General features: G+C 40.4%; 2 protein-coding genes across 2 annotated transcripts; one reads left to right on the top strand and one right to left on the bottom strand.

The window, feature by feature from the left end:
* Window positions 1-1,191: 1,191 nt before the first annotated feature.
* Window positions 1,192-6,223, bottom strand: LOC131282583 (ubiquitin carboxyl-terminal hydrolase 3-like). The gene is made up of 8 exons (XM_058312091.1): window positions 5,748-6,223; window positions 5,640-5,681; window positions 3,728-3,875; window positions 3,112-3,661; window positions 2,526-3,026; window positions 2,295-2,437; window positions 2,061-2,207; window positions 1,192-1,989 (listed from the first exon to the last, which is right to left on the bottom strand). The coding sequence occupies exons 1-8, from the start codon at window positions 5,914-5,916 to the stop codon at window positions 1,752-1,754; spliced, it is 1,938 nt and encodes a 645-aa protein (XP_058168074.1). The 5' UTR covers window positions 5,917-6,223; the 3' UTR covers window positions 1,192-1,751.
* Window positions 6,224-10,324: 4,101 nt separating this feature from the next.
* On the top strand, window positions 10,325-15,338 carry LOC131293578 (galactosylgalactosylxylosylprotein 3-beta-glucuronosyltransferase S). Its single transcript, XM_058321656.1, has 6 exons — window positions 10,325-10,397; window positions 10,768-10,848; window positions 12,185-12,538; window positions 14,160-14,422; window positions 14,531-14,885; window positions 15,058-15,338. The coding sequence occupies exons 1-6, from the start codon at window positions 10,325-10,327 to the stop codon at window positions 15,117-15,119; spliced, it is 1,188 nt and encodes a 395-aa protein (XP_058177639.1). The 3' UTR covers window positions 15,120-15,338.
* Window positions 15,339-20,102: the final 4,764 nt, after the last annotated feature.

The following is a 20,102-nucleotide window of genomic DNA, read 5'->3' as shown; positions in this document are numbered from 1 at the left end:
ATGATTATGCTTTTTGTCCTTTCTTGTGTTTTAAAAAGGGAGTATTTTTACTATTATATTGCAATCTGATATAAATTTGCCTGTTTGTTATTTGTTTGCGTGACTTAATTTGAAAATTTTCAAGAGATTGGGGGTATTATTTTGTTTTGGTTTTTTTTGTAGGTGACGTTCAACCCGGCAATTAGGTTTGCACGTGTTGGATAAGTGTTGTTACAACGTAATGAAACTAACACAAGGCAGAGCATTAAGAAAAATGAAGAAACCATACCAGCATTTTGCTTGTAACCTGGCCTCGTTAGTAGAAAGAAACGAAACTTTAAAACTACAATTCACAAAACATATCGAACCGAAAAAAATCATCACAAAACTCAGCGGCCTCTTTGAGAATGTTCTTAAAAAGTATTCATTTCAAAACTATACTTATGATTCTCTTAAGCTTAAGGGCAATATATACTATCAGTGTATCGTTCAATAAAAAAGCATCTCACAAATTCTTACATGGTTACAAGCTTCGAATTACTGTTTGCTTATCCATACGCCATACGGACTGGCGACAGGATGATTTTTAGCGATTTGATCAAATTGGTTCTCCCAAATTATGTCTGTACCAGCTCAAACAAATAGAAAGTACATACACACACACGCACACACTCACACACACGCGCGGGCAAACACGAAACATGCACGAAAGTTGCACGAAAGATCCACATACACTCTCCTTTATGAGAACTAAAATGCATCTTTTTTATCACATATTAAATCAGTTTTCTTGCCCAATGAAGAAAGTGTACGGATGGCTTAATTTTTCTTCCGTGCTTCTATTGACTCGCCTGGTCAGATGGTTTTAAAGTGCTACAGCAGAACTGTTTATGATGGTACCACACATGGAGTGAACGAATATCGAAAGTTATGATTGAAAATGTGTATCGAGTAATTCATAACAGTCTCAAATTCATATCGAACTACGTTGCGGTAGTCATTAATGGAACATCGGCACAACAAAATGTATGCGGAGCTCTGCAAATTGGGCACTGGGCTTGGGTGGATCTATCTATTTTTTTTTCGTTCAGTTTCAGTTACAAACAAAGGGTATAAGGAGAAGGTATAGATTAAATTTATAATATTCATCTAACCTTGTGAAGTGGTGCTCATATTAATATACTAGTTTCTATATTTATATCTATATATATATATATATATATATATATATCCCTATAGTATACTGTACAGTTCTCCATTTTTCTCTCCAACATATTTTTGTTTGCTTGTTTTGTCCTACTTTTCTACTTAATTTCATTACAGCCTACTAGAAGAACATCGTCGAGGTATGCACACTCAAACTCCCAGTACGCCAAGGATAATAATCTTGATTTCTTGTAGAAACTTTGTTTCACAAACAGAATGGAAACAAATTCCGTTCCAATGATGCACGTTCCAAAGATGCATGCGAAAAAATGTTCTGTCTAGGACTGCCTTCGAGAACAGCCTTCCGCTTCTTCCACCCGTTTGCGCATGCAATCGGTTTAGTCAACCTAAAATGACATCGAACATCGTCATTTATCCATACCCAAAATGCATTCATGGACCACATTATCTCGCAGACCATCTTTTTCTTATATATATATAGATATATATCTTTTTTTGTTTGTTCTTTTGTCCCCTTGCATTGAATTTCAGAACGCTCTAGGATCAGTCGGAAGTTAAAGTTACGGATCGATAAGTCAGTCTTTACAAAATGAAACAACTTAATCTCAGGATGACTGATTGGCGGTCGCTGATCCGCCGGATGTATTGGCGACGGCGGTGGCGGTGGTGGTGAGTGTGGTCGACGGTCGATTGGCATTCGTTGGATCCCGCTTGATATAGAAAAGAATGTACGGCTTACATTCAGCCACGGCGGAACTGCTCACCTCCTTGACAGTGTGGTCGTTGAAGTGCATCCAGACACCATTGTTGATAGCGAACGATGTGTAGTGACCGCAACTAGATCTGCAAATGCGTCCGAAATATATGATTGACGTCGTGAACATTGTTGTTCTCCCGGGAAATCTGGCACTTACCCATTACCATGATGAACGATAACAGCAGCTAGATCATAAATATTGCAACTGGAATTTGATCGCCGGGTTTCTGGCCCATTGTTGAGAACAAACTGTGACATGTCCAAAGCGTTGATGGGAAACGCTATTCTCAGATCAATTTTCGTTCTGTAGCGAGAAATTGGAAAAATAATGCCATTTGATCCACGTTATCCGGTAAAAACTTGTCCAATCTAGAGCAGAACGTGGCATTACCTGTAAAAGTTGTTCCATCTGAATCGTTTTATATGCAAGCACAAGACATTTGGTAACCGGCGAATCCAGAACCGCTTCGTTGATTTTTGCTTACACTTGCAGGAATTACAATAGTACAGCTCCGTCTCTGCCAACTCTTCCACCTGGTCAATGGATTTTGCATATTTTCTGGTTATGATTTGCTCTTCTTGGGCAAGAGTATAATTAAAATAAAACTTTAGTAGCTCCTACCTCTGTAAAACTTTGCAGACAATCGGAAATGTGGCATACCGGTGAACTTCCGGTACTGTTTGCCGCATCCCCTCCATTGCCGCTTTCCGCCGAATGATCTTTACTGTAGTACTTCTCAGGAATGTCCAGCGACAGATCGAGGAATGGGTCGTGTTTTTTGCTCTCCATACCACAGATCAGGCAGCGCACTTCGCTCTGCAGAACACCGCCGAACACGTTCGTGACGATCGAATGGCGACCTTTGGCCTGCAGATGACTCAAACCGGACACATTATAGGGGTTTTTGCTTTCGCCCGGCTTCTGACCTCCGAGATCCATGGGCAAGGAAACCTGCTGCAGCTCCGTATGCAAGCGGTCGAGCATATAGCGCAGAAACTCGTGGGCATCGTGTTGGCGATGACCGCGAAACTGCGGAACCACCTTCCAGATGACGAGGAACAAACATTCGGGTGAGATGGCACCCTTCGAACCGTCGCCACCTTGACTAAGATTCAGCAGGACCTGCCGATAGAAGAAACGGAACGAGCAAGGGGAAGAGTTTTTTTAATTCTAATGTTGCAACAAAACGTTAATCCAAGCAGCTTACTTTGCGTAGTTCCTCCACCACGAACACATCGTCCAGTGTTTCTTTCATGCTGCGCGAATGGTACGCCTTTTGTTTGTGTTTCGTTTCCAGCGCGGGCATCGTGTTGAAGTAACAGCTAAACTCCTGAATATTGCTCAACGATTGTAATACTGAGTTCATGAAGCAGGTGTTGCCAAGATTGCGCAGTCCCACGACCCGCCGCATTGACTTCCGTTTTGCAGTTGATGCTCCGTTTTCATTGTTACTGTCGCTCGATATCGTACGCTTGCGGGGGCGCAACTTCCGTGCACTCACTGTGACCGAGGAGACAGCTGCTGGCGCCGGAATTGGGAGTGAGGGGATGGGGGCTGGTTCCTCCCAACCAGAATCGCTGGACGAGGACGTACTGGCCGTTTCCTGTATCGACTTCGAAGAGCTTATTTCTTCCAGCGTGGAGGATGTTTCCGATATTGTGTCCAGCTGATCGCCATTTCCCTCTTTTAACTCTTGCCGTATTTCTTCCAAGACATTCTCGATGGTATCGTTTATCACGAATTCATCACATTTGTAACTAAAACCAAGATAAAAGTATGCCTTGTTGAATAAGCATCGAAAAAAAGGTTTGCACCAATCTTACCAGTATACTGATTGATTCGAGGTGTTCATGCAAATGTTGTGGTTCTGATTCGTATTTGAATGCTTTAGTGCATGACCATTATCGTATCGGCCGCACAGGACTACGCCACACTGCAAACACATCCAGTTGTCTTTGCTGATAGAACATTCTGGAAAGAAAAAGACGAGGTAAATAAACATTCAAATCATTGTAAAATGAAGCATCCGATCGGAAATAGATTGTATCTTTTTATCGTGCCATTACCATCAATTCTCAAAAACAACATCAAAACGAAAATCAATATGAAAGGGTGAATTTATCTGCATGTTTCCATTTATATTAAAAAAAGCTGTTTAGAAATTTTTAAAACCATAATGAATTGCAATACTTTTCTTCGCCCTGCTGACTTTAAATCCCGTATAGGCAACATCAAACACTGAGCATCACTACTACACCTATGATAAAAGCACTACAGCACACTCTCACTACCGCAGCGCACACTTTATTGTACTTTCTTGCGAGCAAAAAATAACAGATGGAGAATTGAGGAAACGACAGGTAGGTAGCGAGGGTTTGGAGGGTTCGCAGACCAAAAGATCGCCCGTTCATTGCTTTGCTTCATTATCAATTCGTTCTACCGAGGAAAAGCACTACACCTCGTCACTTGTACGTCGCTGCATCGCTTATAGTACACTCTTGAGTTATAGGAATCGTCATAGCGTGTGGCCCTGAATATATGCACATGAATGAATGAGTACGAATGCAATGGTTGGCAATGCGAACAAACAGCGAAGGAGATAGATTCCCTGATGGATTTATCCAATTTGCCCATGCGTTGCGCTTGGTTGTCTAGATGAACGATTCGAATGTAGAAAATAGCAGCCGATATGCGATGATGGGACAGTGAAATGCAAACCACGCAAGGTCCAACCCCGTAAAGATGTACTTCGAAGATGTTCGTGCGGGGATATTGCAAGAAACAAGGTCTACCGAAAAGAAGCTATAAATATGTATTATGACTTTTTTTTATTGCTGAAATGCACAGTTGGCGACTGCAAAAAAAAAGATGATGATTTTTGGCAGCTCAATCTCGGTCATATGTTGTGTTTAAGGCGTTCGTTTGTAAACCTTGCAAACAAGCAAAAAAAAAAGTGAGTATTACTGCCTTTTTTGCGTCGTCTGTGATGCGTAGCTTTACATCCACCAAGCTTTCCTGTCGCCCATACGGTACGAATGTTCTAATGTAATTAACAAATGTTGGTCGAGCAAGTTGCCAAGAGTTAGGTGGCTGGTCAAAGCATGGTTGAAAAATGGTGCGAAGGGCACTGGAGGGTTGGCGGCTATGCTAGATCGTCCATACTTCACACAGCCGAATCTCTTCAAGGTGGCGCAGAGTGGAAGGCTTGAAAATAGATTGCGAAAAGGGAACACGACAGTACGACGACCGGACGGAAAAGGGAGTCCGGCAGAGAGGGGAGAGAGTGACTATAAATTTGACGTGTGACGTAATATCGATTTTTTGTTTACCGAGCCGCTAAAGGCAGAAACGAACGGAGATTTCTTCTAAGATTAAGCAGAAGTTAACGGGTTTTTTGCGACACAAAAAAAAATCGTGCAGCTATCATTAAAGAGCCTTGTAGCACTCTCCTTCGCAAATGATGGGCGAACGTACACGTTCATCAGCTATATGGTTTTGCTATTGCTTGCTGGCAGATAGCAACCATCCGCTGTCCCTCTTCGGTACTTGTAAATGACGACTTGAGTGCATATCTAACACAGTACTTTAATCAATTATTATAGACCAAGAAGCTATGGATAGCCCACGCGCTATGGACGATAACTTTGCATTCAACATACTTTTAGTGTACATCGATTTTTACAGCACCAGTATCGCATGATTTATCACAATTGGATGATAAAGAGCACTGATTACCTGCACATTTCCAGTGTCTCGACGGTACTGTTGGCGATGATGACGCAGTACACACAGCCACATGAGTAACTGCTGCTGCTGAGGGTGCTGGGGAAACAACCGCATCGACGGGCGGTTTGTCCGCAGCAGGAGGAACGATGCCAGCGGCTGTCGGTAGGCAGATTACAGGTGAAGAAGGTCGTCCGGCCGCGGAAACGATGCTAGTGGTGCTGCTCTTCGCGGCCTTTATTGAGTCCTTTCCGAGGGCTACATTGTCGACAATGTGCGGACAATCCATCGCTTTCAACTAGGCTGGCGGTGGCCGTGGTTGGTTGCTAGGGTTTCACTATGCTGTGGCGATCGTACGTGTGGAGAACGGTGACCTTCTAGATTCAGTATCTTTTAAAAAGCCCTGCCGTGACGATGCCTTTTCGTCTCGTTTATGTGCTAGTTTCCGATGTGCAGCACTTGGCCAGATTAGAGACGCGTTCTACCGCACTGCAGCTGATGGTCACTGGGCAGGAAGGGTGAGAGCTTACACAGAGGGAAGTAAAGTAGCCCCGTGGCTTTTAGCAGAAAGTATTACGATATTTCTGGCGCTAGCCTTCCCCCGTCTGTAAGGCGGCTTTTTTATGGGACGTCGGGGTCTCCTACCTACTTCCCTCTTGACTCTAGAGTTGGGTTTTTTATTCTAACAAATTCATCTTTTCTCCGGTTAACTAGTTTGTCCCGAAAGGAAAGAGAACTTGGCTTTGATCACCGACCGCTTTACTTCCGACGGATCCACGCCAGAAGGAGTGCACACTGTGCGTATCCAGCGTCCACGAAAACGTTTCAAAACTAAATTGTAAAAAAAGAACTAGCAAACGGCGACCATTGAATATACTACACTTTGCACACGCACACAAGCAACACCGTTGGACAGATCCAACAATCCATGTCACGTTACATTATTGAATTACCAATTACACAGAAGCATAGTAATTGTACTTCCGATTCAAGTCATTTTGAGTTAAGCGAAGAAAACTACTGTAAAATAATTACCAAAGAGTCCAATAGTTCCCTCTTCAATTTATTGTACATGCACTCGTATCAAGCTCGCTGCGTAGTGTGCGTACGCATTGAGCTTGTTTTGTTCATACGATGTTCTGAAACCTAACTATGGGCTGTGGAAAGGCTCTTTCTATTGATAATCTGTGCGCTTTTTTTAAAACTTGCTCGAATAAGTCATCAATTTACTAGAGTAACAGTTAGAATATGGTAAACGGAAACATTCAGCAGCTTTGTCAATTACCAATTACAGAGGGGTTACCGTTTGAAGAAAGATTACGGAAGTTTGAATAAATAATAATTAATTTGCCTTCTTTTTAATTGTGCAATCAGTCTCACTCCCCTGCAAAATGTATTTGTAATTAATCCATTTCAATTGAATGTAACATTCATTGCATGGAATTTTTTTCCTCAGATATCCACTGTGCGAGTTGAAGTTCTATAGACCCCGTTATTTTTGACAGCACCGCAAGTTGGTGCCATAAAAACCGGTTGAAGAATGAGAATAAATCAAGTAAGGTATTTCATTATTGCGTATCGGATACTAGAAAGTAAACCTAAAAATTATCTTTATCATATGTAAATATGATGCTATTGATGTATAAAACTCTGTCCTTGCAGAATGCAAAGAAAAGGAAATGAGAATTTTAGCCATAATTGCCTACTATGTATGAGACAACCTTTATTCCACACACCATGAGGTGCACTGACAACAGTCACTTTTTTATTGCCAAAGCAGAATAGGTAAGCAGGTTTGTTTGAAACATGTTTAATGAGCAATTTCCAGTTTTGCAGGTTTTTCAATAATTGATGAGCAAAAATGTGAAACGAAATAAAATTCAGCTTTTCTACTCCACACTTGTTGGTAAATTTACCTTTTTCTTGTCCTTGATGTAGATAAACGCAATTGGATAGTGATTGTCAAACTGACGTTGCCATACCTTCATAAATATATTGGCTACCACCTGGAAATGAACGGTTCCTTGGCTTTTTCGCGAAAGCAGGATCAGTTTGCCAGTATAGCGAGTCGTTTCCCGTGGGGCGCTGCGTGTAGTGCCGCTGCGTGTTTTAACGTACGATTGGCCACAAGAAGCTGCCTTACTCCTCAGGACTTGTTTATTTTGGAATCATGCGCCAGCTCTAGGGCCCGAAAATCCTTGGACGGGTGGTTGCTTACATGTCTGTCCGTTGATTTTGCGTAACTTTTCATCGGTTTCCCCGTGTTGCGTTGGCTTGTGTTGGTGGTCGGTCCCATTCCTATTGTGTTGAAAGTGAAAAATGGACCAACACACTCGTTGAACCCGATGCGGAAACAACAGCAAAAATGAAGTGTTATACAACGTGAAACAGAGAAAGTGATCTATATATGCGGCTTGAATTGTGGCAGTAATATCCTACTACTAGTTGTTGGTTGTGTTGATGGTAATACTCTTGAAACAAAACATTGGAACAGGCATGGACGCCTTGTTTCTATATTATGTGACCAAAAACAAGTTTCGTACAATGCTTAATTTCTCGTGGTGAATCAAAGTTCGTTTGTTTCAGCGAGATTAGCACAAGAAATAAAAAGCAATCGCGCATTGCAAACAAAGCTCAGTTATTTGCACAGTACGTTAACCGGATCTAGTTGAACAATGCCATTGTCACTGGGAACGACAATAAACAGCGGTATCTTAAACCAATCCTCGAACACGGTGGGCTAAAACAAGCTTCTGTTCAAGTAATCGAAGCAAGTTGGCATCGCGTACGAACGGAGAGCACAAATACCGGCACTAAAGCGCTTACTAGAAACAAGGATGGCAACATTGAGGACCCCCTATCATCGAAAAATGAAGCAATTTATCATACCAGTGATTATTTTAGTGGTTATATTTTGTGTCAGCCTGTACAACATCACCGCTAAAGATGGTAAGTTCTGTTTTTTACAATGCTACGTTATTTTTAATTTTTCGATGACGCTGTTCTGCCAATTTATTCGTTAAAAAACAGACACCAGTGAGGTGAGGTGGTAATATTATTAAATATGTTTATTGCTGTAATTGGACAATTTTACTGCCAGTAAACTATGGTTATAATAACGATAATAATATGTTACCAATTGAAACGCTAACAGTTTGACTAAAATATGTTATTCCCATTTTTATCTGTTGCCGTGCCTGAGTGCTTGAAATTGCTAGTAATTTCTGTTCTTCTTTCGTCGGGTTATCGTATCGTTCCGTTATAAAGTTTACTATATAAATGAAATTAAGCTGAGAATACTTAATTATTTACAAATGTTAAACTTTTAACCATATAATATTATTTTTGTTTTGGATAAATACATTTTTTCAAAAACAATAATCGAATGTGGATAACTAACAACGAGTGACATTGAAGTTAGCTCCCTCACTCCGTATATAAAAGCTTTTCTTATTTTTTGTCACTGGAAGAAGTCGTAATGCATCAACTTGTTAAACTATTTAAATCCATATGGCATTAAGGGAATTTGTTGACTACCGAGACGTTCGTTCAGATTAATTATTTATTCAAATTTTATGCTTAATGTGTGTTACGATCGCATATTTCTAAAAATGTCTCACAGATTCGTTTTGCTTCAGGTATACTTGAAGTTTGATATATTGTTCATGTTGATTAGTGTGCGTAATTTTTGGTGCGAAGAATTCATTGCGTGTAATGACGTGATCATCGTTATGAAGTTTGTATTTGAACAGAAAATTTGAATGAAGTAAATTTTCGCAAGGTATACAGATAATTTTTTAAAAATATTAACAATTTTCGGCAAGCATGATCAGTGATTTATTAGTAAAATAGTTTCGATGAATAGCTTAAATTAACTTTTTGACAATAAATCCCAACCAGTAACCGAGGAAGTTTCCAACGTGTACATAAAATATAGGGTTTAGACGAGCGACATGATAAATTAATCTGGCAAAAATGTTAGTGACCGAATGGAGGACTTCAGAACCGGCCGGCGTCAAAACGATGCTTATTGTGATCATTTAAGGTTCACCGGGCGGCCCGAGCGCAAGAAAGTGCTACTAATTTTATCTGTCGTGTGGTGCTAGTGGCTTCGTGTTATTTCCACCATCTCTTGTTCTTCCTGCGATGTGTAGTTTAATTTCAGCGGCAAATTGGTCCATACAACAATGGCCACACGCGGGTTTATCTTTCCTGGTCTCCTGTCCATTTGCTGCGGCCATTTCCTCGTTCAACCGTGGCTAGTTTTATTCGTTATGAAGATGAAAATATTTTTCTCTGACCTTATGCTGAAATTGCCTAATGGGTCTGTTGTTGAATTGGGTTTCCACCAGTTACACACACATTATCACCTTTTTCAATCGTAGCAGGGGACTTTTGCTGTTTGGTTTGATCGTTGACATAACAATAACAATTAGAGGACGGCGTTAATTAAAGACGTTGTAAATTAAATTACCTTTTTCCATCACATTCTGAATGTATGTGCATGAAAATCGAAGTACTTCATTGATTGTTCTGCTGTAAAAGGTTTGAAAATATTCCGCTTCTTATCTGCTGCTAAAATGCTATCGTGACGGGCCTTTAATAAATACAATTTTATGTTGCACATTCAGAAACACATAGGGGAACAGAGTACATAAACTTTGTCGACACAATAGGGTGGAATCTTGTGAGTGACAATGCAGAAAACTATTCACTACAAGCTTTATATCTCGCCCGTTTACGTCATCATTCCAATAATCAACCACAGAAGTATGTATGGAAAACAGTATGGGCAATATTTATGCCCGTTCCGGTAGGTGGAATAATTTTTGATCTTCTCGCTAATGATTTGGTGGTGGGTAGGGTTTATGTTCAGTGCTTGAATGAGTGTTTGCATATGTCGGTACTGAAGTTTATATGCAATATGTTTTGCATGGAGTTGTTTGTTTTTACTAAATCTATAGCTGCCGTCCGTGTGCGCAATTTTAACTGTGTTGGGTGTTTGATTGTTAAATAAGGAAAAACAGCGTACTAATCGGTTGAGTGGAAACATTCGGTGTTGCTAATATTACAATAAAGAAACGAAAACAATGGTGTGTCCCGCCCACGACATTTATTTCCCTCACTTTTCTTTTTCCAGACAAAAAACAAGAAACTGAACAACCAAACGCCCTTGAACGGTTAGATCTCCCACGGAAGGGGAAAGGTTTTCCTCGCAAAGGTACACACGCTTTATGATGATTAAGTTGGTTCCCGGTTTCGTGGCGATTGGGTTTTGCTTTCTTGGGGAACAAACCGAAATGTGTTTGTCCGACATCACGCCGTTTATCCTTACGCGTTATCTAATTTTATTTTTTGTTAAATGGATGAATAGAACCAGTCGAGTCGGCTAAGCTGTGCAAGTATATATGAAGTGATATGATACTTACCAAAACTATCACCAAACCAAACCAGCTTCTCCGTTCGCGGTGTGATTGTTAGAAGCCACTTTGGCCCTGCAAGCCAATGACTCACGCACGTGATATGGTTCAGCTGTATTTTTTTTTATAGCTAGCGCGTGACAGTACCTACTTATCGAATGATTATCGTTTTATTGTAGCCACTTACGGAGCATTATAGTCGATGGGTCAACGAGTCTGAAAAAGCTTCAATTTTTTCAATAAGATTTATTTGTGCATGGAATCCACGCATCAGAAAGGATCTTAATTTGTATTTATTTTTGATTAGTGCTATTGTAACGATCACATCACATAACATGTTTTTAATTTTTTTAATTGGTTCATGTACGCTTGTTTAACAAACAATCGACGGTAAACACATTGCATTCGTGATATGACGATAAAGAATGTTTGTGGCGCTACCTTGGTAGGAAACCAATTTACCTTGAGAATACTAAAAAAAAGTTCCCATTACTGCCTAGGACAAGTTGATAAAATGCTTCAACTGTGTTATCTACAATCGCGCCTCGTGAAGTGGGGCCTTATCAATTGGCACACACTTTATTTTAATTACTGCATAGATCTCGTGATCTCGGTTTCCCGTTTTGTACTCGTACGTCAGCAGTATTTTTAATTTAGAAGAAAATTGAGTTGTCTCTTAATAAATAGATAAAACTTTATTCACGTAACATACACAGCAGTTAAGTTCAAATGCTAGCTAATATGAGCCTATCAACAACGTTGATTTTGTTTGAGGATTGATGCTATCCACATGATTTGTTGGGGAATTGCAATAGAAACTTTAAAGCTAGAGATGTATTTTTCGTTGTAGAACTGGATCAAAATTATCTGTGGGGAATTTGCTTAGTAGTTTCATAAACACAATGTCTGCATTTGTGTTATGTTTTAATAACAAACCACTTTGTCGATACATATTCTCTCGAAGCATTCGTTTGGTATTGTATTCGTTACAATTTACTACCAAAACCAAACTGACCTGATATTTTTGTCCCGTCGTGAGTCCTACAACAGCAAAATACAATTATTATTGTTATTTATTTTTAAGCGTGCAATAATAACTGTTAAATGGATTTCTTTGTTTGTGCTTGTTTCTCGCAGAGGACTACGAAAAAGAATTCCATATCCCGCTCGTGAACGAGGAGCTGGTTGTTTGCTATGAAAACTACGAAGACTACCGTAAGGGCCCATATATGACCACCCTGCCGGCAACGCCAGAGGAGCCGAGCACAACGCAACGCCAACAGCAATCGACGGCCCCCCAACATCCTGTCCAATCGAACGGAAGCGAACCGATGATCTACTTCGTCACGCCGACATACCCAAGACGGGAGCAGATTCCAGAAATCATTCGCCTCGGTCAGACACTGATGCACGTGGCCCGGCTGCACTGGATTGTGGCGGACGACACAACGAGCTGCAGTGCCACACTGAATAGTCACATAAAAAAATTCGGTAAGGGAATGTAATGATGCAAAGCCACATCATCAGTTCTGATTAAGTGATCATTCCCCCAACTACGCTACGAGGCAGGATTAGACGTTAGTGTTGGATTAAAAACAACGAATAGAAGTTAGTTTTAGTCATAAAATTTCGTTAGTAAAAGAAACATCAGTTCGTTCGATATATACATTTTTCTGTTGAGTTAACAGTGCATATCTAAAGTAAATTATTAATTTTGTGTAGAAGTCCATTTTATTTGAAGGCAATCTGGATGCGTTTGAAATCTAATATATAAAAGCCACCGTTGTCTGTATATATTTGAGATTTGCACCAAACTTGGCAGGAAGGTAGCTAAATTTCCATGGTTGAATGATCTGAACTTCGTTTGTTGATATCCCCATTCCTCCCTACCCCTCCCAAATTAGTACACATACTGCTCACATATGGACATAGCGTAGGTGAAAATTTCATCGATCTAGGGGAAGGGGAACGGGGGGCTCTCATACTACCCCTTACTCCAAAAATGGTAAAAATGCGATATGGGTATCAATTTCACAGTATTTATGGTGTCTAAATCGAATGACCTTACTCTTAATATTCAATATTAGCCTAGACTCCCTCTACCCTCTTCTTCTCCAGTAAAACAAAAGCAATGCAAAAAAAAAAAATTCTTATCACATGTATGCTACGCAAAATCTACTAAGTCTATCTGTACCAAACTTGGCTGGAGTATTGCTAATTTTTTATTCTTTCGAATGTCCTCCTTCCCATCCCCCTTTCGTTCACCTATACCTTAAAATGATGAAACATAATAATTCAACTAAATATGTAGCTAAAAAAAATAAAACTTCATCCCTCTAGAGGGAGGGTTAAGAGGGGCTTACCATCCTATCCCCTAGCTCAGCATTTTCGTAGTATTTGTGTTTAAGTGCTCAATCTCATCCCAGATTTCTTCTATCTTCTCCTACGTAACAAATATTTTCAATAACACAACATCGGTCTAATCAATTTAAACCAAACATAATTATGAGAAAGCCAATTTAACAAGTGTGAAATACCTGACATTCTTATGCCTCCTTCCTGCCTATATCTTTCTATCACCAGAACAATAGAAATCATTTAAGGGTAGTCAATTTTGTTGTTGAACTTAATTTTGTAGATGTGATCACCTTTCGTTATCTCTCACGCAAAATTTCACAAAACCTTATTTTCCAACGATTAAGCAAAAGAAATTAATGAAACCTTAAATCGTGCTTAAAACATAGTACATAAATTCTGCAACTCTCATAATTTCTTCATGGATTCGCTTTTCATTTCTTTAAACTGCCGGACGTCAATTATACGTTGTCCTGGTCAAACTGAGGATTAAGTACAGTTTTTTTTTTAATTTTAAATGGTTTCACTACACAGCACAATTAGATAATTAATGAAAAATGTATTTTAAAATAGTATTTTTAGCAAATAGAAACATTTAAGATTGTAAAATTCAAGATATTGAATGAAAACACTCTTTCGTTTGGAAATTATTTCTACCCGGATGAAATCGGGTTAATCAACTAGTATGATGTAAATGTAACTTTGCAAAACAGCTTAAAATGTAGCAACTTTTTCAACTTCTCGCCCGTTCCCTTAGGTATTCCGTACACGCAGCTTGCCAGTCCGATGCCCGAAGTTTATCGCCTCCGCAAGAATGCGCCACGGGGTGTCGCTAACCGGCGGGCGGCATTGAGCTGGATTCGTGCGAACAACAAGCGGTCGGGCGTGCTGTACTTTGGCGACGACGATAACACATTCGACCTGAAGCTGTTCAGCGAAATCCGCTACACGAAGAAAGTGTCCATGTTTCCGGTGGGATTGATCGGAGACTACGCCATCAGTACACCGATTGTACGAAACGTAAGTGTAGGCGAAGGGATGCTAATCTCTAGAGGCCACCGACAGAGAGCCTAATCACGCAGCGGGAAACTAATTATTTGCAAACTTTGCCTGCGTTTGGTTAAACAGGGCCGCGTGGAGGGTTTTTTCGATTCGTGGCCAGCCAAGCGCAAGTGGCCAGTCGATATGGCCGGCTTTGCGGTAAGTCTCGAGTACCTGGCGCGCAGCCCGAATGCCACGATGCCGTTTAAGGCGGGCTACGAAGAGGATGAGTTTCTCAAAAGCATCGGCCTCAAGCTGGAGGACATCGAACCGAAGGCGAACAACTGCACCGAAATATTGGTGTGGCACACGCAAACCAAGGGCAGCAAAGCACCCACAGTGCGAATCTCAATGGACCGGCAGAAACTAGATAAGGTGAACCTAGGCGGGCTGCTGAAGCGGCTCGAGACGATGGGCGTGAATCATATCAGTGACACGGAAGGTGAGTGCAAATATGTACCTGTAGGTATTTTTTCTCTGATAGTACAGCAAATCTCTGCGGGGAGAAGTGATTCAGGAAGATTTTAATCGGTATCGGTTAACTTATTTTTTTCTCAGCTTTGATTTACTTCTTGAAAACAGTTGTTTAGGTCAATTATCCTTTTTTTTCGCAGGAACCACCGCCCAGGCCATCATGAATGGAAGTGTTAAGCCACTATCGTTTTGGTTCAGCTAATAAGCACCGTTGGTTCAGGACATTCGAAGGAAACAAACACGTAACGTACACTAATTCATTCATGGGATCTCTGAGACTTTGGTAACAAACCTGTTTTTAATACTTCATACTTTCTATGAGCTCCACTGATCTGTCGCAAATAGTACGATGTTTTAAGACCACGAAAGATTTCCTTTTCATCGCTGGAAAACTACCAGTGGTTTGGATGGTGTTGCTTACACTAAACTTGTTTTTTGTTGTAAGCGATCACAAAGTACATTCATAGAGCACTGAGCAAAGTTTGTTTTTCTAGGTAGTATATTTTATCCTCTAAACCATGAGAACCATCTTAATTTTGTGTGTTAGCTTATAAAGCAAACCATCGTTTTATGCCAAATATCGCGAGGCAACATCGCACGTACCAACGACGGAATTCAAAGTCGGAATTCAGGGTTGAAAAACTAAGATATATCACCGACCGAAACAAAAAGAGCACACTGCAACTGGAAATATCGACGCACATTTCGTACCGGGTACGGTTGGGAAATATGTTTATTTTTCGCCAGAATGTAGTGCTAAAACTGTGCCAGACCTCTATATATGTATATGACTCCAAACTTCGGTAGAGTAATGGTGACACATGTTGTTCTAGTTAGTTTCCCTCTGAATAGTTTGTTTAGATAGGATAGGTCTTCTCAATCATTAGATACCGGCTGCTGATCAGACACGGGGTTGGTAGGTGCGTGGTTCAGTTCAGAAGTTTCTGTAGTTTCGTACACGTATGTGTTAGCCTTTAAGGATAGAGTGTATAATGTGTGGTAGTTAGATGATTTGTGTTGCTGATCGGTTTTCGTTTCTGAAACGGCACAAAATAACCTAAGAAATGGTGAATCTAAACTTTGTAACCGTTACAACTATTTGGTAAGCAGAAAAATTGATATTTGTTAGACGATTTACATAAAAGATCTTAAATCTTTAGAAACGTTCGACGACCCTTACATGCACACCGTTTGAGTGAGCAATGAGTGATGATGATATTCGAGTGGTAAAACACAACATAAAAAACGAAAACCTAAAATTGGAAAGCCATGCTTTTGCAGCCTCGTCTATCCTCGGCGTATTTGACCATCACACACGTCGTAAAGTTCCTTGTAATTAAATTTATATATCGCCTTGTACAATTCATTCAAAATTTTTCTTACGCTTCAATCCGAACACAACAAAGAGATCACGCTGGGCAAATGAGGAGGTTGGCAAGGCAACCAACAAGGACACACGGACATTCCCCTTACAAGGCAAATGTGATCGAACGAGGTAAAAAGATGCGTCACACAGCTCGTGATCGTGAACCACTAGTCTCATTAAATCACGTTATGAACGTTACAAAATAAGGTGAAGAAACAAAAAAAGAAAACACGACACTTATCATATACAAAGTCTTTTTTGGCCCAATTCAACATTGTAAAGTTTATCGTTACGAAAAAATAAATAAAAGGTTTCTTTAACCCTTGTTTGCTATTACGAAGCATGTAATGTGCAGTCGACTTAGGTTTTTTAGAACCACTACAAGGATATTAAATTTCATTTAAAGCATACTTTCAACCAAATCATACGATTAAAGTACAAGTATAGTCAAATATTTGCTTTATTATGAGTAGGAACACTTGCTCTCATTTTTACTTTTTTGCTTCCTCGATGTGATGAAGTTTTTAGCAATTATATTTCACCCCTTAACAGCTTTGGCCCGGCTCGGGCTAGCGGATGGCATTTGTATGTGCGGAGGGCACATGCCTCGAAACCACGTTATGTATTACGTGTTTGTTTGATTACGTGTTTGATTTGCATTCGATTATGTGATACTAATTGATGCAATTGAACTAAATTTAACAAAATATCGTTTAAAATCTCAGAAAATCTAAGAAACACAGTGGAAATTCTTTGCGCCATTTTCACGACATGGCAACACTGTGAAGGGGTTAAATTACCATCAAATTAACTTGAATGTACTATTTGCATGAATTTTACATGTAGTATTTTCCTTGTTGAGTGCTCCAAAGCGAATGTTTAACATAAAAGTTTCTTAAAATGATTCATTCTGACTACAAACTATATTATTGCTAACAAATCTGCTGATGCTGATTAACTAAAATAAAATGCTGCTTCAAAAGGTGTATAGGAATTCTGTTCCTCTACAGCAGGGGTCTCCAAACATTTTTTAACGCGGGCCGCATTGGGTGGAATAACCGTAGCCGTAGTTTGGAGACCCCTGCTCTACAGTATTGCAGTTTTTTCTTGGCATTTGCAAAGAGACATTGGCTAAAATTTCGATTTTTTAAAATTCGACTGTACTTGTTTCGTTCTCCTTGTTGTGCTACTTTTACGTTCATTTCACATACAATGCTAAAAATTTCAAATGCATACTTCACAAGGCTAAATTGGGTTGTAAAACACTGTCAACTCCTCCAAAACGCGGTGATTGAATTATAAGTTCTTAGTGTAGTTTAGGTTTCCTGTGATATTAGTTTAACGGGATGCGTTCAATAAGAAGGTTTAGTTGCAAGTTTAGAGAAGCAAAATTAATGAAAAAAATAACATACACACACGCACACACCCAAAAGAATTAAAAGACACTCGGGCGAGCAACGAATCACGACAAGCGATATAAAATACAAACATTGGACTCGTGAACATGTGCGATCCAATATAAGCGATCTGTAACATAACTGGTATGCCACTAGCATAAATAGTAAGTAAGAATGACGATCCACATAAGAGAAATGTTTCTCAAACGTAAAACCTAAAGCAATAGTACACCGGGTCGTTGTTCCCGTTCTAGAATGGAGTGCTTCGTTTCCCTAAAAAGAAAGCCAATCTGCGTACGATCAGTCACTTACAATCGGGAATTAGGTTGAAAATTGAAAATTTTCAAACGAATATAGCACAAAAGGGGTTTTGATGTTGTTTTTAAAAATTATTTTCGGTAATTAGATTTGTGACGTCGAACGCGTTGTATATCATTAGGACACAAGGACAAAAGACAATGTATCGGTTATTCTTAGAGGCAGTCCCAGTTCAAGTTTTTAGAATCCTATCTTACACAACTTTTTCCCCAATTCCCATGTAATAGCTTGTGGCGTTTATTCAACCAGAAAGATTTGCTACTTTTGAAAACTGCTCCATAAAATGATTCTCCTGAAAGACACCTGTGTTGCCTTGGGCGAACAATAATTGTCTCATACTGGTATTTCCTATCAATGGCAGCACGATCTCCAAATCTCTAAAGCGGTGAAAGATCGGGATCTTTAAAGTCCATCAGTTTTAGGTAATAATTTGAAGCAAAATGTAGAACAGTAGCATGAAAATGTACTGTTTCGATATATCAATAAACAATCACCCAGAGTAATCCCCTAGAAGATCGCTTTGGTACTTGGAAAAAAGATGTATTGCTTATGTGCTTCAGAAAGAACGTGAAAGCAGTTACTGGAGGTGAGTATGAAAGTGAACAATCGTCTCGTTTCGGACGGGAGTAGATGTCTACGACGGTTAGGGTTATCAGCTTATCGGTTGCAAACCGATATGACTCAGAACTTACGCTTACGGTTACTGTTCTTAGCTTCTCCATCTGGCTTCAGTCGAGGCTGGTAATCGGCCTACATTTGGTGGACTTATCATAGGACGTTGATGGAAAAAAAGAAAGCCAATCAGTCCATGTCCAGCATAATCTCATCTTTCTCCTGCTGTTGCCCGCTCTTCGCTCATGTTCGCCATACGCTTCCTCACGGTATGCTATTTTTGTACCCCTTACCGATAGTGAAACCCTACCGGTGGAAGCAGCGGATCACACCGGCACAGCGGAGGCCGATTTGGAGGCCGTCCCAGAACAGGGGCTCTTAATCTTCCATGGCGAGTCACTACCTATGTGAGCGTACAAACCGTTAGCGGTTGTTTGATTGACAACCCGGTGCCACCTCAGCCGCCACTCGTACCGGAATCCCATCCCATACCCGATGCTCTATCAGGGTGGCTCTTGGAAGCATCCGAGAGGCGACCTCTGACATTGGTTCGGTGATAACGCGAGCGCATCAATAGCCGGACTCAACGCCATCAAGGGGAATTACAGTGAAAGACCTCTCAATTTTGCCAGTCTGCTCCTTCGTTCGGTTCCGGTCGGATCGTACTTTTGCCTGCTCTGGTTAGCTTCTGATGTGACTGTGTTTGTGTGTGTTTGTGTCGATTCAACGTTTATCCTGATTTTATTTCCTCTTTGCGGTTGGTTAGTACCGAAAAGTGGCGGTATCGAGATGTAAACGATTTTAAAAGAATCGTAGTTCAATATATGACACACGTGTGTAATCGGTTGAATTTCATAGTGTTAAAGAAATCGTTGATTACGCAACGTAGTGAAAATCTTCAATAGAAATATTGGAAAAGAATAATGCAATAAAGTTTACGCATCTCACGCCAGGAAAGCAGTTGGAAGAAGCTCACTTACTTACTAAGTGATACGGTGTTAAACTATGAGAAAAATATTGTGCAATAAAACAATGCGTGCCGGCCTAAAAGCATAATGGCTGCCGGGGGCAGAACGTGTTCAATTGAAGCAACGGAAATCGGTTCTACGTTCCACGTTGGCGCGGTGAATGACCATTCCGTCCTCCGGCACTGGAAGCTGGAGATGATCCGCTCGTTATCGCTATCAGCTTGCGTTTGCGCCACGAAGATTCGATTCCTCGAAACGGGGCGAGAAAGGGCAGAGACGGAGAAAAACGGAAATCAAGTAAACAACCGCTGCTTATTGACGTACGCAGCCAAAGTTCAAGTTTACTGTGTCTCCGGGAGAACGTTCGAAATGTGTCCATTGATAACGTGTCGGTGCACGTTTCTTTCGGCGCATTACTGATCGCGAGCCTGCGTGTGTGTGTAGATGTGCTTGTTTGGATGTGTTTAGGATTCTGTGCGAGAGATGTGGAGGAAGTCCTTTAAAAAATGGCTTTTAGATTACGT

This window comes from Anopheles ziemanni, chromosome 2 (assembly GCF_943734765.1).
Source record: "Anopheles ziemanni chromosome 2, idAnoZiCoDA_A2_x.2, whole genome shotgun sequence".
Taxonomy (NCBI): Eukaryota; Metazoa; Arthropoda; class Insecta; order Diptera; family Culicidae; genus Anopheles; species Anopheles ziemanni.
Note: the sequence above shows the minus strand (reverse complement) of the source record. Positions and strands in the feature narration are given on the sequence as shown.

What these genes read in the sequence shown, in the direction of transcription:
- LOC131282583 (XM_058312091.1), bottom strand. Translation starts at nt 5,916, where the DNA reads ATGGATTGTCCGCACATTGTCGACAATGTAGCCCTCGGAAAGGACTCA. An exon ending in TGCTGCGGACAAACCGCCCG is followed by an intron (nt 5,682 to 5,747) that starts TCGATGCGGTTG and finishes TGTGTACTGCGT; the next exon opens with CATCATCGCCAACAGTACCG. An exon ending in GTCTGCAAAGTTTTACAGAG is followed by an intron (nt 2,438 to 2,525) that starts GTAGGAGCTACT and finishes TCCATTGACCAG; the next exon opens with GTGGAAGAGTTGGCAGAGAC.
- LOC131293578 (XM_058321656.1), top strand. Translation starts at nt 10,325, where the DNA reads ATGCAGAAAACTATTCACTACAAGCTTTATATCTCGCCCGTTTACGTC. An exon ending in TAGTCACATAAAAAAATTCG is followed by an intron (nt 12,539 to 14,159) that starts GTAAGGGAATGT and finishes CCGTTCCCTTAG; the next exon opens with GTATTCCGTACACGCAGCTT. An exon ending in GTACACCGATTGTACGAAAC is followed by an intron (nt 14,423 to 14,530) that starts GTAAGTGTAGGC and finishes TTGGTTAAACAG; the next exon opens with GGCCGCGTGGAGGGTTTTTT.